This window comes from Muntiacus reevesi, chromosome X, assembly GCF_963930625.1.
Source record: "Muntiacus reevesi chromosome X, mMunRee1.1, whole genome shotgun sequence".
Taxonomy (NCBI): Eukaryota; Metazoa; Chordata; class Mammalia; order Artiodactyla; family Cervidae; genus Muntiacus; species Muntiacus reevesi.
In genome coordinates, this window is record NC_089271.1 from 103,352,276 (window position 1) to 103,373,171 (window position 20,896).

General features: G+C 38.6%; 2 protein-coding genes across 2 annotated transcripts in view; one reads left to right on the top strand and one right to left on the bottom strand.

Annotated features, from left to right (window-relative positions):
- Positions 1–12,321, top strand: part of LOC136154644 (interleukin-31 receptor subunit alpha-like) — a 78,193-nt gene extending 65,872 nt beyond the window's left edge. The window contains 2 exon segments of the mRNA XM_065916845.1: positions 11,374–11,533; positions 12,312–12,321. Of these exon segments, the coding sequence (XP_065772917.1) occupies positions 11,374–11,533; positions 12,312–12,321 (170 nt within the window).
- Positions 12,322–16,925: 4,604 nt separating this feature from the next.
- LOC136154645 (probable ATP-dependent RNA helicase DDX4) overlaps positions 16,926–20,896 on the bottom strand; it is a 68,281-nt gene continuing 64,310 nt past the window's right edge. The window contains exons 19-22 of the mRNA XM_065916846.1: positions 20,076–20,175; positions 19,035–19,305; positions 17,668–17,778; positions 16,926–17,012 (exon numbers count right to left, since the gene is read on the bottom strand). Coding sequence (XP_065772918.1) covers positions 16,926–17,012; positions 17,668–17,778; positions 19,035–19,305; positions 20,076–20,175 — 569 coding nt within the window. The remainder of the gene's footprint in view (positions 17,013–17,667; positions 17,779–19,034; positions 19,306–20,075; positions 20,176–20,896) is intronic.

The following is a 20,896-nucleotide window of genomic DNA, read 5'->3' on the forward strand; positions in this document are numbered from 1 at the left end:
GAGAAACTACGGGGGCACAATCTATCCTCTATCCATAGATTCATATTTGCAAATTCACCAACTCTCTAAAATTCACTGTGTCCCCAAAATCAGTCCTTGAGCTGTGTGCCAGGGTCATTCACAGACATAAGCAGTGGCAAGAAGCATACATTCCATGCTGAGGTTGAGTAAGTAACACTGCTCTTGTGCTGTACAAACTTTCTTTTCATGATCTGTTCAGTGCCACAGTTTTCACATTTTTGTGTGCTTTTTGATGGTGATTTCACCATTTAAAATGGCCCTCAAGCATAGTGCTGAAGAGCTGTCTAGTGGTCCTAAGGAGAAGCTCGTGATGTGCTTGACAGGACATACGTGTGTTAGACAAGCTTTGTTCAGGTGTGAGTTATACTGCTGTTGGCTGTGACTTCAAGGTTGATGCACCAACAATATACATTGAACAGCTGCTGCTGCTGCTGCTAACTCACTTCAGTCGTGTCTGACTCTGTGGGACCCCACTGACGGCAGCCCACCAGGCTCCGCCGTCCCTGGGATTCTCCAGGCAAGAACACGGGAGTGGGCTGCCATTTCCTTCTCCAATGCATGAAAGTGAAAAGTGAAAGGGAAGTCGCTCAGTCCTGTCCAACCCTTAGCGACCCCATGGACTGCAGCCTACCAGGCTCCTCTGCCCATGGGATTTTCCAGGCAAGAGTACTGGAGTGGGTTGCCATTGCCTTCTCCGATACATTGAACTAGGTGCCTTTAAATGGAAACACATATACAACAAGGTTATGTGCTGAGTATCTGACACGAATGTCGTGACCAGAGGTTCACTGGAACTCCACCCTGTGTTTCCACGAGGGAGAAGTGTTCAGTATTCACTAACTCCGAGTCCACAGTGCCTCTGTAAAACATGATTACCACAAATAACACATGCAATAGAGAAGATAAATGTCAACTGAAGGAAGAAGGCAACTTGGACTTTTAGGGACCATTGAAGCTATGGCAGCAGGAGTTTACTGATAGGGGCTAAAGTCAATCTGAGCATATGACAGAAAGCATGGGACAGAGCACAATAGGAGACAGTGCTGGCTACAGTGGCAAATCAATACACTTGAAGAAAGTAACATTGAGGTTGGAGGAGGAGAGATGAAACCCATGCATTCCAGCCTTTCAACTCAACTCCACAGACATAAGTCAGTGTCAGATCTTATGCTTGAGATTGTGGAAACAAAGTTGAGGAAAGCAGAGGTCTCAACTAGGAAAAATTCACAACTTAAGTAGGAAAACAGACTCATAAACAAAGGTGCTGTGTGCTGTGCTGTGCTAAGTCGCTTCAGTCGTGTTTGGCTCTGTGCGACCCTGTGGACTGTAGCCCACCAGGCTCCTCTGTCCATGTGATTCTCCAGGCAAGAATAAGCAAGGCACTATAAAACAAAGTGGCAAGTGCTGTTAAATGTGTGTATAAAGTGCTACAGGAAATGGGAAAGAGGAGCCATTAATTGTGCCCTAAGGGAAATGGATCCCAGAAAGTAAGAGAAAGGAACATTTTAGCAGTACATTGAAAGTAAATGGAAAAATTATAAAAATAACATATTTCTGGTAGAGATGTGTAATAGCCTGACATGGCAACTGGCTAAAGCCTTATCGATTCTTATCAATTCTGTTTTTCATTTCTTCAAAAAATAGTTCATGCCTTCATCAATCTTTTCTATTGGCTCTTTCTCTAGGGGGGCTCTATTTCATTTCCTGATTGATCTTTACAATTTCCTTCCTTCCACTGACTTCAGGCTTTGTTCTTCTTTCTCTAATTCCTATAGATAGTAGGTTAGGTTGCTTGAGACTTTTCATGTCTCCTGAGGTTGCCTGCATTGTTATAAGCGTCTCTTCTTGACCTGTTTTTGCTGTGTCCCATAGATTTTGGGCTTCTCTGGTGACTCAGGTGGGTCAAGAATCTGCCTGCAATGCAAGAGACCTGGGTTAGGTCCCTGGGTTGGGAAGATCCCTTCAGAAGGGAATGGTCACCCACTCCAGTATTCCTGCTTGGAGAGAGGAGGACAGAGGAGCCTGGTGGGCTACAGTTCATGTGGGGTTACAAAGAGTGGGATGTGACTGAGCGACTGACACTTTCGCTTTCATAGATTTTGGAAAGTTGTATTTTTGTCTTGAAGTATTTTCTGATTTCCTTTTTAATTTCTTTGTTGTCTCACTGGTTTTTTAGTAGCTTATTGTTTACTCTCTCTGTGTTTGGTTTGTTCCCCATTTTTCTTAATGTAGTTGTTTTCTAGTTTTATACTACTGTAGTCAGAAAATAATGCTTGAAATAATTTCTGTGCTCTTAAATTTGTTGAAACTTGTGGCCTAGCATATGATCTACCCTAGAGAATGTTCTATGCACACTTGAAAAGAATGTGCATTCTGCTGGTTTTGGATGGAATGTCCTATACATATCTATTCAGCACATCTGATCTAATGTATCATTTAACACTACTGTGTCCTTATTTTCTGTCTGGATGATCTGTCCACCAGTGTAAATGGGGGTGTTAAAGTCACCTATTATCAATGTCAACTTCTCCCTTTATGTCTGTTAATATTTGCTTTATATATTTAGATGCTCCTATATAAGGTGCACACATGTTAACAGATGTCATATCCTCTTATTGTATTGATCCTTTTATTATTATATAATGGCCTTGTCTTTTGTTACAGTCTTCGTTTTAAAGCCTATTTTGTTTTATATGAATATTGCTACCCCAGCTTTCTTGCTATTTTTATTTTCAGGAAATATTCTTTTCCATCACCTCACTTTCATTCCATGTGTGTCTTTAGCTCTGAAGTGAGTCTCCTGCAAGCAGTATATACAGGGGTCTTATTTTTTATCCAATTAGACACTCTATGTCTTTCGATTGGACCATTTGGTCTATTGACATTTAAATACACTTATTGCCACTTTGTTACTTGTTTTCTGGTTGTTTTTGCAGTTCTTCTGTTTTCTTCTTCCTTTAGACTCTTCTCTAGTGGTTTGAGTGGTTTGATTGCTTCAGCGGTATGCTTAAGTCCTTTTCTCTCTTGTTTTGGCATATCTATTGTAGGTTTATGATTTGTAGTTACCATGGGGTTCACATATGTTGGCCTATATCTATTGTTTTAAACTGGTAGTCATTAAGTTCATACACATTCTAAAAGATTTACATTTTTTTTCTCCTCTTCCCTGCAGTTTTGTATTTCTGATGTCATATTTTACATCTTCATGTTTATCCCTTTACTATTTATTATAGTTATGGTTGGTTTTAGAATTTCTTTTTGTCTTTTAATCTTTACATAAGCTTACTTAAGTGGTTGATTCACAATCTTTACTATATATTTGCCTTTACTAATTGGATTTTTTCCTTGCCTATAAGTTCTTCTTCTTGCAGCCTTTTCTTTCCACCTATAGAAAATCCTTTAACATTTCTTTTAGGGTTGGTGTAGTATTGATGAGTTCTTTTCACTTTTACTTGTCTGAGAAGTTCTTTATTTCTCCTCCAACTCTGAATTATAGTCTTGCTGGGCAGATTATCCTAAATTGTAGGTTTTCCCCCTTTCAATACCTTAAATAAACCATGCCACTTCATTCTGGCTTGCAAAGTTTCTGCAGAAGAATCAGCTGATGACCTTATGGGAATTCCCTTTTATATGAGTCTGTTCTAACTGCCTTTAAAATTCTAAAGTTTGCTGTTTTAATTATATCTTGGAATGGGTCTGAGTTCATAAATTTTAGGGAACTCACTGTGCCTCTCATACCTAGATATCTGTTTCCTTCTTCAGATTCAGACATTTTTAAGCCACAATTTAATCAAATTACATTTTCAACACATATTTCTCTCTCTTCTTCTGGGACACCTATAATGTGAATATTAGTATACCTGCTGTTTTCCAACAGGTACCCTAAATTGTTCCCTTTCCTTTTCTTTTTCCTGTTCTGATTGGGGGATTTCCCTTATGCTGTCTTCCAGATCACTTGTGTTGTTTCCTTGTAGGTGTGTGCTTGTTGTTCAGTCGTGCCTGACTCTATGCGACCCCATGGACTGTAGCCCTCCAGGCCCCTCTGTCTGTGGAATTCTCCAGGCAAGAATACTGGAGTGGGTAGCCATTTCCTTCCCCAGGGATCTTCCCGACCCAGGGATCGAACCTGAGTCTCCTGCACTACAGGTGGACTCTTCACCACCGGAGCCACCTTCTTCCTGTTACGAATGCGCAATTTCCCTTATTCTGTCTTCTGTATCACTGTGTTCTTCTGTATCCTTAGTCTGCTGTTTATTCCTTCAAGTGTGTTTTTCATTTGCTACTGTATTCTCCAGTTCTGATTGGTTCTTTTATTCATTTTCTAGTTCCTTATTAAAACTGTGTTCATCTATTCTTTTCCTTAGTTCAGTTAGCATTCTTATTACTAATGCTCTGGATTCTTTATCTGGTGCTTGGGTGCTTGGCATGGACTGAGGCATGCACTGGGGTGGTTGAGGGAAACCAAACTAAGTTCTAGGCAGCTTCAATCTGCATCCTCTGCCTTGTTTCAGCAGTAAGCAAGCATGTGCATGCTCTTCATGAACGAAGTCTAGGTTCCTAACAGTTGTTAGTTTCACTGATTTTCATACCAACAAAAGGGCCCAGGATTGACACCCAATATATGGTTCAAACTGTTTACTCATCAGGGAGGCTCTCCAAGCCCACAGAATCTTGCTCCTCTTCTGTGCTTTCTCCCAGGGGCAAAGGTGACCTGACCACTTCTCTTCCCTTCGTATGCAACTCAGTGTGAATCTTTCTTAGAGCCTTGGTTATATGATTGCCAGTCTCTAGTTTTTCTGTGAGAACTGCTTCCCATGTAGATGTATTTTTATGTGTTCATCAGGGGAGGTGAGCTCCACATTCTCCTATTTGGCTTTCTTGCTCTCCATCTGCTAGTACTTTTATTTTTTAATTGGAAGAAAACTGCTCTACAATGTTGTGCTGGTTTCTGCCAAACGACGATGTGAAAACGTCATAATTACAATACACACACATAAATACATATGGGCTTCCCTGGTGGCTCAGTTGACAAAGAATCTGCCTGCAATGCAGGAGACCACCTGCACCACAGGAAACCTGGGCTCGATCCCTAGGTTGGGAAGATTCCCTGGAGAAGAAAATGGCAACCCACTCCAGTATTCTTGCCTGAAAAATCCCATGGACAGAGGAGCCTGGTGGGCTACACTCCATGGGGTCGCAAGAGTCAGGCACAACTTAGTGACTAAACCACATACACAAACCACACACACACACACACACACACACACACACACACATTTCCCGCCCTTCCCCCCATCTCGCTCTAGGTCATCAGAACGCCAGGCTGGGCTCTCTGCGCTATACAGTAACTTCTCACTATTTGATAGTGCATACATGTCAGCACTATTTTCTCAATTCATCCCACCCTTACCTTCCCCATGTCCACAAGTCCATTCTCTAGACCTGTGTCTCCATTCCTTCCCTGCAAATAGGTTCATCAGTGCCTTTTTTCTAGATTCCATGAATTAATAAATGACATTTGTTTTTCTCTTTCTGACTTCACTCTAATTTCACCCGCCTCACTACAACTGACCCAAATTCATTCCTTTTTAGGGCTGAGTATGCTGGTACTTTCTTGATTTTTATCCCAAAGCATCAGTTAAATCACAACTGTTATCTGGAAGACATCAATTATAAAATACATCCAGATATCAAAGATATTAAAATGTTGGGAAATGTCCACCCTGGAACAGATAAGGGTAGTTTGAGGTCCTGAGTACAGATTTCATACATAAGGAGTCCATGTCCCAGCCAAAAATCACCGATTTTTTAGGCCTGACCATAAGCAATTACAAAGACTTTCCTTGGTGGGCTTCATAACAAAGATGTCCTCCCCATATCAGATTTGATACAAAATCAACACACAATGCATTACCATCTCTGAAAGTTGTTGCAGACAAGGATTCAGGTCCCCCTGGATGGCGGTGCTGTTAAACACATCTGCATTTCTGGCCCAGGCACCTCTATCTGGAAGTCTTCTTATGGGAAAAAACTAGAAGACAGTTTTCTAGACCCTGACTCAGTAGTTTCCAATTCCTAGCCTTTCCTTCTTCCTTTTCCCAACCTCTGGGTCCATAAGTCTGCAAGTGCCTTTTGTTCAGGGCTCCCTAAACAGTGAGACAACTCCCAACATCTGTGCTGATCCGTCCAACCCTCAACAAGTAGGCCATTCCACAGGAAGAAGTGGATCAGAGTGAGCCTTTGAGTTCAGACCCTTGTCTATACAAACGCCGTAAGCGGTTAAAAACGTGACTCACTTTGATTTTGACCTGTTTAATGCAGTAGTCCAACACTTGGCAGTTAGCTCTCCAGCTCAGCTGAACTGTTCTCACTACTCAAGTCAAGAAGGATGCAGTAAAGCAATTTGAACTCAAAGCATGGGAACAGTCAGAGGTTCTTAAGAAGTCTGTGAGTCAGGATTTCCATTTGTCATTTTTGTGTGTACTCAAGCACAAGTTGAGCAACTGTTACTTGTTAAATACTGAGACGACTGAGTTGAGATGGCTAGACATGACCTGAGTCAAATGAGAAACAATTCACAACACTGTAGATATATATTTGGACAACAAAAGATTTGAGTCTATGAGTTCCGGGATGGGAGGAAGCACTGTGAAGTACAGTAACAAGAAAGACTTTGCAAAACAAGTGTGACTTGAGTAGAGCACTGAACTAGTAAAATCTGGGTAATTAGTGGGAAAAACATAAGAACATTAATATATAAAACTCCCATTCTCAAAGAATATAGTTCTTTTTTCAGTTTTTTTTTCAAAAACCTTTTTGTTGTTGTTGTTGTTAAATTACATGTGTATGCCTCTGTAACACAACAAAATAGTTTCCTCTGCAGAGCAACGTGAAATAGGATGTATGATTACTTTTCAGAATTTGAACCTTAATTGTTTTAACTTCATTTTCCTTTAGTTTCTATTCCCCAAATTCAAACCAATGAATTGCAGAAAAATCAACTTTGAACATTTTCCTCCATAGTTGTTTAGCTAATCCACTATGTGGTGATTAATATGCAATTTGACAGGAGTTGCTAACCACTTGAGTGGAAAAAGACATCTTCCAAAAATGTATAGCCATTATAGCCTAAATCACTGCACGTATAAATGCTGTATTTAATAATAATAAATGCTATATATAAATGCTATATTTATATATAATATATAACTAAAGTATATGCTATATAATATATAAAATAAATAATATATTTTTTAAAACAAATACACATAATATATAATGGATATATAAATAAAAATAAATCCTATATTTATATATAATAAGCATACTCTAAATGCTTAAGAATAATTAAATTTTTGAGACAAAATCTTGGCTTTGGAAGCCTGGCCTCCTCCCAGCTATTCAATTAAATTATTTATTAAACCTCACTCTCAACTCTTACCAACTTCAGAATAGGATGACATTCGTTTCAAACCACAAATATTTCTTGAGCACTTTCTCAGTTCCAGGCAGAAGTCCCTGCCTTCCTAGAGCTTACAGTCTGAATTTAGTCTAGACTTTAGAATTGCACTGTTGCTAAAAGAGTCTTAGCCACTAAGCACATGTGGCTACTGAGCACTTGAAACACAGCTAGTTCAACTGAGAAACTGAATTTTTTAAACTTTATTTTACTTAATCTAAAGCTTGAGACTTGATTTGGCTATTGGGAAACTTAAGTATATCTGAAACAACTTGAGTATGTGAATCTATATGGGGTATTAAATCACAATTTACTCTATTCAGTATAGTTTATAAAATCTAAATACTAAATATTTCCAATGAAAACAGCTTCCAAATTGAGATATGAGGGAATTATAAAATATATATTGGATTTCAAAGATTCAGTACAAAAATGTGAAATACCTTAATTTTATACTGATTATATACTGAAATGATATTTGGGATATATTGATCACATATGTCTCTCCCATACCAGCAAGGCAGCGGTAAAAGAATCCACCTGCAAATGCAGGAGACTCAAGGGACGTGGGTTTGATCCCTGGGTTAGGAAGACCCCCTGAAGCAGAAAATGGCACCCCACTCCAGTATTCTTGCCTGGAAAATTCCATGGACAGAAGAACCTGGTGGGCTACAGTCCATGGGGTCAAAGAGTCAAACACGACAGAACAACTGAGCATACACACAGCAGCTGGAGATGGCTTGCCTCCCTTACAGTTAGATGTGATTAAGTTATCAACAGTGGAATAGGAAGAGAGATCTATATGCCATTTCTTTGCCTAATTCATAAACATCTTCCTCTAGTCCACCTCTGCCCTCCCCTGGCCCCACTCTTTCCCTTTTCTTGGCTTGATGAAGAGAAGCATAAAGTCCTTGGAAACCATGCACCAAAGATACAAAGATAGAAGAGGCACATGACAGAAGAAACTTGGAGACCTAAATAACCATTTGAAAGACTGCCTACCTTGCAGGAATACCCTCCTTGGACAGTTAGGTGAGCAAAAGCCTACCTCCATCTTGTTAAGTCACTGAAGTTCTGGGGATTTCTTAAAAGCAGCTAGTGTCATCCTAGTAGATAAAATCAGTGACTCAAAAGACTAACAATCAACCATTTCACAACTCTTGGTGTCATCATGAAGCAGTAAGATAACACCCCATCCCTTGAATCCATCTCTTCTTCACCCTCTTGTATGACTCCCAGGTGTATTGTTGCCAAGACTGTGATTGGTAGACATGTAAACAGAGGAAGAAACAATGAAATAAATGACCAACAGACACATGAAAAGGTGCCCGACATCACTAACCATCAGGTAAACATAAATTAAAACCACAGTAAATGGCTAAAATTTTAAAGCTGGCAATAACAAATAATGATGAGGACGTGAAACAAATGGAACAACCTTCCTACAATGCTGGTAGCTATAATAATAATAATTCAACGACTTTGGAAAACTCTTTGGCTGTTACTAAGAAAGCTAAACACAAGGAGATCAAACCAGTCAACCCTAAAGGAAATCAGTCCTGAATATTCTTTGGAAGGACGGATGCTGAAGCTGAAACTCCAATACCTTGACCACTTGACTTGAAGAACTGACTCATTTGAAAAGACCCTGATGCCGGCAAAGATAGAAGGCAGGAGGAGAAGGGGATGGCAGAGGATGAGATGGCTGGATGAAATCACTGACTCAATGAACACGAGTTTGAGTAAGCTCTGGGAGGCAGTGATGGACATGGAAGCCTGGCATGCTGCAGTCCATGAGGTCACAAAGAGTCAGACAGCTGAGCGACTGAACTGAACCGATTTTGGCACCAAAACGTTCTATAGGTCAAATGATGGTTTTAATTTGTGGCACTACAGCAATAACAATTCTGTCTATAGAACTGAAATAAATTATTGAAATCAAACTTTCCATCATCCCATATAACTGGTAACAGAGTAAGATAATCCACTTGAGGGACAAACATGGTAAGATAAAACTGTCAGAACCTGCCATTTAACTAGCACAAATACATTAGTTGATTAGCATCTGTAGATTATCATGAAAAATCTCAAGTGGTAGAACATCCTAAGACTGATGCAACAATTAATAGATGAAGATAGTGAGATGATATATGACCAATTAACAAGTGTGACTCATATCCCTGTGATATTTGTAAGCAACTCAAACACTATAGTTGCAAATGTGATCCCTACCTGTTTCTCAGGAAACAACTATTTATTGATCACTGATATATCAGCTAATTCAATACAGTATGTTCCCTAATACAAACCTTCAAATTGCTAACTTTGAAGGATGCAAACATGAATTCCATCAACATGAGGCATGAGTGAAACGGCAGCTTGCCCTCTGTTTCCTATTGCTGGCGATCCTTCAGGTCTATCATTTCCCATCTCCTTTCCCTCCTCCAGTCAGTAACTCTTCTTGCCTGTTCACTCAATGCCAGCTCCTGTATGCTATTTCTGTACTGTACTACTATACTCTTCAAGGTACTGTAAGACTAAAAGTGTTTTAATTTTGTTTTTTAATGTATTGTTTGTGTGGTAAGTATTATAAACCAATGCCATACAGCCCTGTGTAGCCGACTGTTCTGCTTGGGTACCCCTCTTGGATTTACAAGCAAACCAGAGTTATGAATGTGCTCTTGGAATAGAATTTCTTTGTATGTAGGGGATTTTTTTGTATTAGAATAAAATGAACATTAAAATATAAGGGCACTAGCATACGTTTATGATACTCTGCATTCTTACACAGGGCTGCCTCTTTTAAAAGTATTTTATTGTAACTGCATGCACTGACTGTGTAGCATCTTCACTGGATGCACACTGGATGAAGAAAACTCCAGTTATTGTCTTTATGTAAAAGCAGACTGAAGGATAAACCAGATCATTGATAGTGCTAGGTACCACGCAAGTCATCGAATAAGGCCAGTGTTAAGGCTGTTCCAACTAGTTCTCTAATATGAAGCATCATACCCACCTTGATATACAGGAGTGTCTCTTCCTATACATAAAAGTTTATGAGTATTTTAAACCATTTTTGTACCTGTTGAGAATATACCCCTCACGTGGTGAACCTCTGCCAAAACTAAGGAGAAAATCAGGTTAGATAGAGACAGCCAAGACTTTGGGACAGTAAATTCATATACACAGGAAAGAAAAAAATCGGGCTTTGCTCCTGAATGCTGAAAAAGAATTCTACAAAAGCACGATTCCAAATCCAGAAAACACTGATAAAGGGAAAAAAAAGGAAAAAAAGCAAAAAACCTTTTCCAAGGAATTCTTACATGCAAAATCCCCCACAGAGAAGTAGATTTCAATGCCCTACTATGATTTGGCAATCTCCTAAATTATAGCAAAACAATTAATGAAGCACTTAAAGGATTAACCTAAATTGCCAGACCCCAAACTCTAGGACAAATCATTTGCTCATTTCAATTTCAAGCATCCTTACTGTTCCAGCACACTCACCTTATTGTGCCTCCCCCCAGTCCTCTCTCCTTACAAGAAATTCCTCAGGGAACCACCAACTGTCTCTAAAGCAGGACTCATTTAATCTTTGGTTCCTTGACCTTTTTGCTGTGTCTATGGATGGAATTACATAGGTAGATAAATCTAAGCACAAGACTAAGCACAGCACAGATAAAACCCCTGAAAATTCAAGTAAAACTTGAGTCGAAAAAGCAACGTGATCTAAAGTGATTAGGAGCCGCGATTCTAAAGGGAGAACCCCAAGAGTACAGCAGCGCCAGCCCACCACGCAGGCGTGCCCCGCACTCACTTGGATGCAATCAGCGCCAAGTTCTCAGCGGCAGGGACGCCCTCCTATCTGCTTATCCCTGTCCCTGGGATCCCAGGAAGCCAACCTCTGGCTCCGCCCCAGGGGAAGGTTCCTGCCACCCCCACGCCCTCAGTAGCTGTCATTCCCGGCAGCGGGCAGAGCAAAGCACTGCCCTGCTTCGGGAAAGGGCAGGACCACCAGCTCAGAGCTGCCTCGGTGACCAAGCCGCGATGCAGGTAAAGCTGCTTCCCAGCGCCAGCTGCTTCAAAGTGACCACAGCCACACACAACTGTCTGATCGCTCACATCTGTCTGACCCCGAGGCTGACCTCTCTGCTGGTCGGATAGTAAAAGAGCCCTTTTCCTCACCACTAGCATCGTGGGACATAATACGAGTCCATTCTGGGCTTTTCCTAAGGAGGTACTAGGTTCCCGGTTCTGCGTGGACACTGGCAGGGAAATCTAAAGCTGACACTGAACGTTAAGTGCCAACTACAGCATCATGCACACTGGCGTGTGGCTGAAAATTTTAACATGGCCATTTTAAACATAGTTTAAAATCTATAATGAACACACAAAATGAAAAGCTCTCTTCTCCCCAGTTAGGGGACCAATAAAGAGATTATAGGAACAGCACAAAATGTAAAGCCAGGGGTGTAAAGGAGGTTAAAGTGTAAAGAAGGGGTGAACTTCTGTCGAATGCTGCTGCCCTATGTTATCAGCGCTGAAAACTTAAATCAGAAAACAATCACTACCCTACCCAAGACCCTAACGGACAGATGGGCTGCAGGGGTCATGTACCCAGTATGAAATCAGGACCACTCTTCATCTTTCCTCTCTACTAACATCACCATTATTTCCAAACCTTCATTTGTACAGCTGATGCCTGACATTCTACATTTTGAGCTTCTTTACTTTGGGCCAGAACCTTTGACTGTGCAGTTTTAAAATGCAAAGAATTCAAGGGAAGAAAACCTAAGCTTTATTATTCACATCTTAACCTATGCCTTTTCAGGTGGCGCTAGTGGTTAACAATCCACCTCTCAATGCAGGAGACTGGAGAGAGACAGATTCATTTCCAGTCGGGAAGATCCCCAGAGTAGGAAATGGCAACCCACTCCAGTATTCTTGCCTGGAAAATTACTTGGACAGAGGAGCCTGACAGGCTACACAGTCCATGGGGACGCAGAGAGTTGGACACTACTGACAAAAGTGACTAGGCACTCACTTGAGAAGAGGCCTCAATAAACAGATAGAGGAGGAGAGGTCACTAGACTCTAGCAGTTGGCAGGAAAGGCACAAAAACGAACAGATTACTGAATTTGCCTAAAGCCAGCATTCTATATACCATAACAACTTAAAGTTGATAAAGGCTAAAGATTTCTGATATCAAGCAGCAGGAAAACAAACACATAATGTTAAAAAAAAAAAAAGAAGATTTCTCAGGTTAAATTCCAGGGATTAAACAAGCATTAGTGAAGTAGAAAATTCACTATTAAGCAACACTTGGAAAAACAAAAGAAAATAAGATAGTTATTGGAAATAAAATATAATTGCTAAAAAATGTACATAAAAAAGATTTAAAGATAGTATTCTACCAGAACATAAGCAAAAAGATGAAAAAACATGAAAGACAGAAGACTTAAGAGATTAATTTTGTAGTTCTAGCATCTGATTGGAGAAGGCAATGGCAACCCACTCCAGTACTCTTGCCTGGAAAATCCCATGGACGGAGGAGCCTGGTAGGCTACAGTCCTTGGGGTCACAAAGAGTCCGACACGACTGAGCCACTTCACTTTCACTTTTCACTTTCATGCACTGGAGCGGGAAATGACAACATGCTCCAGTATTCTTGCCTGGAGAATCCCAGGGACGGGAGCCTGGTGGGCTGCCGTCTATGGGGTCGCACAGAGTCGGACACAACTGATGTGACTCAGCAGCAACAGCAGCTGCATCTGATTATCAACAGGAGTTCCATAAAGAACAAAGAAAATCTAGGGAAAATTATCAAAGAAATACAACACACTCCCAGAGTCAGAAAAGTATGATATGATCTGCAAAGCACACCAAATACTCTAGAATTGAAAGGTCTGCTCATTATAAAATTTAAGAACATTAACATCTTTGGGGATCTAGCTTCCAGACACTAACTCTGAGCACAGAAAATATTATGATGAAAAGCACATATTTCTTCTCCCAAAAAGAGAAAGACAATAGAACTATAGGGTAAGCAAACTGCTCTAAGAGTTTATCCAAAATTAAAGCAAATTTGGTCTGTGAAATATTTATAGTAATTGTCCCTAGAAACACAGAGGTGGCAAAACTGGATAAATAGTAAAGGAAAGATAATCAGACAATGTTAACTGGCCCATGCAGAGAACAAATTATATAATGTGAACCCTATTGATTTTCAGTTTTAGAACCAACTTGTAGATATAACAAGAGAGCTTTGTCACAGAATGCAGATGTTAACTTTGGAAATGTAAATGTATAGTTTACAGATGTTGCAGTGTAAAAACAGAAGTAGGGTGTCTTTATCATCTCACAAAGTATACTTCTAACTATATTAAAGTTACCAATTTTTTTCTTCTTTTCTCTTTTTATCTACTATAAGATGATGGATGCTGACTAAACTTATTGCAGTAATCATTTCACAATACAGTATAAGCAAAACCATATGCTATATGCCCTAACTTACACAGTGCTATATATTAACTGCATCTCAATAAAATTGGAAAAAAGTTACCAAAGAAGGGAGAATGAGGTGAGTGGTCTTTACCATGCACAGTCAGTAAACTGTGGGATATGGAATAGCAATTTAGAAAGGGAGAGGCAGCAGGATATTGCTCTATTATAATCCTTCTACAGAATTTTATTTTCTAGTCATATGTGTATCTGTTACTTTGATATTTTTTAAGGAGAATTTTCAAATCTATACTCAGAAATAAGGAAAGTAGATGAACATTTGGACATTTATAATTGGCTTCTTATGATGGTATAACGTGTGACTTTCTCTTTACATTTGTTTCAGTAATGCTCTGATGGTAAATTTGATAAATCAAGCGTGACTCAAAATAGTTTTAAGGCAATCAGGCTATGACCAAGAAGCTATTTGAGGAAATAAAAAAAGAAATGACCTATAAATTCTCTTTGTAAACAAAACTGGAAGAGACAATTAAGACATACAGACAAAACAACTAATGGTGCAAACACTTTCATTTAGCCTTTCCCAGAAGTGAGATTCACAGTATTAAGTTTAATATATCCTGTTTATTTTTTCGCTTGCAGGATCTTAGTACCCCCAATCAGGGATCAAACCCAGGTCTTTGGCAGTGAAAGCACGGGATCCTAATCACTGGATTCCCAGGGAATTTCTGTCGCTTATTCTTTTTAACTAAACTTCTCATTTTGAGTTGTCTGTTCTTTGTGTATTTGTCTAACAGTTTTCCTACAGACCCACATATATAAATAACTATACGCTGATAATCCACGATAGTCATAGTGATATTTTTCCTTTTCACCTTTTCTATATAAGCAACTAATTCTGTTGTGATCAAATCTATTGTTTCCTTCATGATTTCTGTCCTGTGAGCTTAATGTCAACTCTCATTCCCAAGTCAAAGGTTTAATATTTAACTGTATTTTTTGTAGTTGTAATTTTTACATGTCACACAGGGTTGATTTTTAACATGGCATGAGGGTAGGCATCTAGTTATCCCAGAAGAATCTGTTGAATGTTCCATTCCTCTTTTAAATTGCAATGCCTCATTTACTAACCAAAATTCCTATAACAAGACATACATGTTCAGGAAATGATGCTTTGGATATTCTAAGTGAATAATAACATACACCTGAAACGGATTATTTTTGTCCCCCTGTGTTTATGTCTCACTTGCTTTATGTTAATATTTTGGTTCATTTATTTAATGATTTAGTAAGAATTTCTTACAATCTAGACACAGTAAGCTTTTGTTTGCCCTTCTTCCCTCTTTTTTAAAATTATTACTCTTTAATTTATTTTAATTGCAGACTAATTACTTTACAACATTGTAGTAGTTTTTGCCATACATTCACATGAATCAGCCATGCATGTACATGTGTTCCCCATCCTGACCCTCCCTCCCAACTCCCTCCCCATCCCATCCCTCAGGGTCATCCCAGTACACCAGCCCTGAGCACCCTGTCTCATGCATCGAACCTGGACTGGCGATCTATTTCACATATGATAATATACACGTTTCAATGCTATTCTCTCAAATCATCCCACCCTTGCCTTCTCCCACAGAGTCCAAAAGTCTGTTCTTTACATCTGTGTCTCTTTTCCTGTCTCGCATAAAGGTTTATCGTTACCATCTTTCTAAATTCCACATATATGCGTTACCGTACTGTATTGGTGTTTTTCTTTCTGACTCACTTAACTCTGTATAATAGGCTCCAGTTTCATCCACCTCATTAGAATTGATTCAAATGCATTCTTTTTAATAGCTGAGTAATATTCGATTGTGTATATGTACCACAGCTTTCTTATCCACTCGTCTGCCGATGGACATCTAGGTTGCTTCCGTGTCCTGGCTATTGTAAACAGTGCTGCGATGAACACTGGGGTACACGTAGACACAGTAAATTTAAGATACATAATGGGAAGTGAAAAAAAGTTTTCACCCTCAATATTAAAATATAAAAAAATTAAGTATGGCAAGAGTGAACAACACTGTTTCTGTTGATATAGTTTGAGCTCAAAGAATGATTTTCATTACTGCATCTGTGTATTAATGTATATTATACATATTCAATTTATATAAGACTTTTCACTTCATTGGCTTCACAAGCCTCATAATTTCAAAATACAAGAGTTGAGAACTATAATCTGTAACAAGAAAAATTAAACGTGCTGTTGGAAAACTTAGGGGGGAAAGAGTTTCATCCTTTATTTTTTTTTTCCATTTCTTTTTATTAGTTGGAGGCTAATTACTTTACAATATTGTAGTGGTTTTTGTCATACATTGACATGGATCAGGGAGAAGGAGAGGGTGGGATGTTTCTAGAGAACAGCATCATCCTTTATTTTTAAGGAGAAGTCTGTATATTATAAATACAAACAGTTGTATCATTGAGTACGGAGTTCTCGTTGCAAACATTCAACCATGTTCATCACACATCTGATGATATAAAATCAAAGTTGCTTTTAAAAGCTTGTCTTTCACTGTTTCTATCATGAAAATCATGTCATTCCATTTCAGTGACACACTATTGTTTAAAGACTCCTTTTAAGCAAAAATAGAACCCAATAATTTTTAACCAAAAGTGTATCCTATAATCCTGTTTGCTCTAGGATCAATAAACACTATACTAAGACATGGCATTTAGACATGAAGTATGTCTAAAACCCTTGAAGAATACAATAGAAATAGGCAAGACATTTAGAATGTTTTAATCTTTCTGGTTAACACGTTGTAACTTTCAGCATTTCACATAACTAGTCAGTAAGGATTTTTTTTTTAAGGGTGGGAGTACAAACAGAAGGATAGGAGATGCAAGGTTTCATACTTTTGTCTTAAAAAATCAAAAATCAAAACTACTTTCTTCTCTGCATCAAAACTGTACCACAAACTTGCAGGTTATTTTCGTTTTAATCCCATGACTCATCATCTACTGGATTAGGAGCTTGTGATGAAGAAAACCCTGCTGTGTTCAAAGAGCTCCTGCGGAGGTAATTCTTAAAAAAGAAACAAACAAACATTTAATTTTATGTAGCGTTAAAAGTTACACTACCTAGACTGATAGCAAGGACTCAAGCTGTCTACCATTTCTTCCCCAAACAAAAAATTTCATTCTCACTGAATCCAATCTATTTGACAAAAGGTCCATATCAACCTAGGAAGTTTAAATTGCAGAGTATTTCAAGAAAAAATGTAAGCCAATAGTTTTGGCAAATGGAAAAACAAAGTTCTTCACTTTAATGAATAAGCATAAATACTTAATGACTAGTATGCCCATTGTTTCTTCTGTATAAAAATTATGTTGCCTAGACTGACACAATAGAAAAGATATGTAACCACACTGCTATTATCTCGTCTTACCTAATAATGTGGTCAGAATTCAAAAAATAAAGAATTACTACGAAAATCTCAGAAGATCCTAAATTAGAATTTAAAATGGGAAAGGAAAGTGTTTGAGCATAATTAAATTAAATTCCTCCCCTTTAAGACCAAAACTATATATGTACATAAAATTTTTAGAGAAACATTAATCTTCCAAGCATGAAAATAATGGCTTAAGTTATTGTTATAGTTACTTCACAATATTAAGTGCAACATTTACAAAGAGTAAATAACAAGAAGCCAATTTCTAAATTTTCCCCCTCAACTAACCTTTCTAGTATCAACTGATGCAAACACATTTCCTCTTGTCCTACCACTGAAGCCAGGACCATACGTACTAAAGGAAATTTCTTCTAACCAGGCAGGAACATCCTGTTGAGCCTTAAAAAAAAAAAAAAAAAATTAACTTCATAAACAACATGCATAAAGTCTCAAAAGATTCACATGTTTACTTTTCCTTCAGAAAAGCAAGAGAGTTCTAGATAAACATCTTCTGCTTTATTGACTACACCAAAGCCTTTGACTGTGTGGATCACAACAAACTGTGGAAACCTCTGAAAGAGATGGGAATACCAGACCACCTGACCTGCCTCCTGAGAAATCTGTATGCAGGTCAAGAAGCAACAGTTAGAACTGGACATGGAACAACAGACTGGTTCCAAATAGGAAAAGGAGTACGTCAAGGCTGTATATCATCACCCTGCTTATTTAACTTATGTGCAGAGTACATCATGAGAAACACTGGGCTGGATGAACAGATTGCCCAGAGAAATATCAAGAACCTCAGATATGCAGATGACACCACCCTTACAGCAGGAATCAAAGAAGAAATAAAGAGCCTCTTGATGAAAGTCAAAGAGGACAGTGAAAAAGTTGGCTTAAAGTTCAACATTCAGAAAACTAAGATCATGGCTTCCAGTCCCATCAATTCATGGCAAACAGATGGGGAAACAATGGAAACAGTGAGAGACTTTATTTTTTGGGGGGGCTCCAAAATCACTGCAGATGGTGACTACAGCCATGGAATTAAAAGATGCTTGCTCCTTGGAAGAAAAGCTATGACCAACCTAGATAGCATATTAAAAAGCAGAGACATTACTTTGCCAACAAGGGTCTGTCTAGTCAATGCCATGGTTTCTTCAGTAGTCATGTAAGGATATGAGAGGTGGACCTTAATGAAAACTGAGTGCCAAAGAATTGATGCTTTTGAACTGTGGTGTTGAAGAAGACTCTTGAGAGTCTCTTGGACTGCAAGGAGATCGAACCAGTCAACCAGGAAATCAGTCCTGAATATTCATTGGAAGGACAGATACTGAAGCTCCAATACTCTGGCCACCTGATGTGAAGAACTGACTCATTGGAAAAGACCCTGATGCTGGCAAAGATAGAAGGCAGGAGGAGAAGGGGACGACAGAGGATGAGACGGTTGAATGGCATCACCAACTCAATGAACATGAGTTTGAGTAAGCTCTGGGAGGTGGTGATGGACAGGGAAGCCTGGCATACTGCAGTCCATGGAGTCTCAAAGAGTCGGACATGACTGAGCAACTGAACTGAAAATCCATATATATAAAATGTCCGCTTTCAATGACAAGGTAAGAACACTATCCATTCAGTTTAAAAAATTAAAAACTTACATCTGATAGCACTTTCACTAGAGGCTGTGCTAAATGGCTATCTGATTCCAGATCAAAAAAGGAAATAGCTCTGCCAGTATTTCCACAACGACCAGTACGCCCAATTCGATAAACATATTCATCAATGGTAGAAGGAAGATCAAAGTTAATAACATGCTGAACATTTTCAATATCCAGCCCTCGTGCAGCTACTGAAGTAGCAACAAGAACGGGGCACTTTCCACAGCGGAAATCTCCAAGAGCTTGCTCTCTCTCTCTCTGTTCACGATCACTTGAAAGAAAACAAAGCATGTATTAGAACAGCCCTTAAGAAAATTATTAAAGAGAACCATTAAAGTTCAGCGGATAGATTTTTTTAATAACAGTAAAAAAAATAGCAACATTTAACATTAATGTCTACTTCTTACATACAAAGTATTATACTAATTTCTTTTAAGTCATCATTTAATTCTCACAATAACACTTTGAGGTTAGGACGATTAACCCCATTTGCAGATGAAGTAAGGTAACAGCTAATACCTACAGCCAAAATACAGACTCAAATATGACAAACATCAAATCTTACCCACTAATAAACTCTTTCTAGTTTTGACAAAAAATAAACAACTACCTGATCAAATGCTTTCTCAAAAATTACTGATTTTTTAAAAGTATAATCTCTGAATTCTACACATTCACCGATTAATATTTTAGATCTTCTAGTAAAGTGCCAAGGAAATTGTGTTAATATGACATTTTTGAGGACTCCAATGAAAAAAAATATCAAGCATTGAATAGATGTAGCTGAATAAACACCTAGATCTAAGGATCAGAGAGACTTTTAAGTGAGATCGCTTGACAATCATGATGAGGAACCTAAGATACTTCTAACTCACCCATCCCTGCCACTTGGTTCTTATAAAAACTTAAAAGATGAAGAATAATAGTTAGATCTTGAAATCCTAATTCCAGGATTTTCTACTAGTTAAATATACCAACAATTCGTAACAAATGACAAATAGAAGTTCCCTCCTTACTAGGAAATCATCATAACCTACTCACCCATGAATACTTGTTGTTGATATTTTTTCTTGACAAAGAAAACTGGCAATAAAATCTGCTTTTTTCTTAGTTTCAACAAAGACCATAGTTCTTTCATCACCTACAAGACAATGAAACATTCAAATTACAAAATTAGGAAAAGAAAAAAAAATGCATAGGGTGAGCAGGAAACTGTCTTATCCACCCACCACTATATTCCCAGCACCTAAACTCAGGCCTGATAGGTAAGAGCAATTCAAATATTTCCTGAGTGGATGAATGTCAAAGATAGAGAGACAAGGACTTTTTTCTACTTTATGACTAAAGAAAAAAAAAAAGAAAGAAAAACAGCTGCTTGCCCTTTGCCTTCATAGGCCAACCAATAAGTAGAGACTTAGGGAAAGATAAATGATATCTACCTGCCAACTCTTAGCAGTTCCAAATTTGGCTCAGGCCCTTCATTTCCCTCTCTATAAATAAATGCCTTTGTTCGCCCATGGTCATACAATCTTTTATTCTACCTTGACTGCCAGAGGCATTCATAACTATTGCATTCAACCCAGGGCTGACAAACTCTACAATATTCTATGTTTCAACATTATCTCAATTCAAACCCCTTAATCCCCAGTATGAGGCATCTTAATGATTTCTTTCTCCAGAAACAAGAGGACTCTGCTAACAGATCAGATCAGATATGTACACTGGAGAAGGAAACCAAAGATGCCTCATATTTTTGTGTCTTAACAACTGGAGTGAGTGTCTTAGTCGCTCAGTCGTGTCCGATTGTTTCCTTGTGATCCCATGGACTATAGCCCACCAGGCTCTTCTGTCCTTGGAATTCT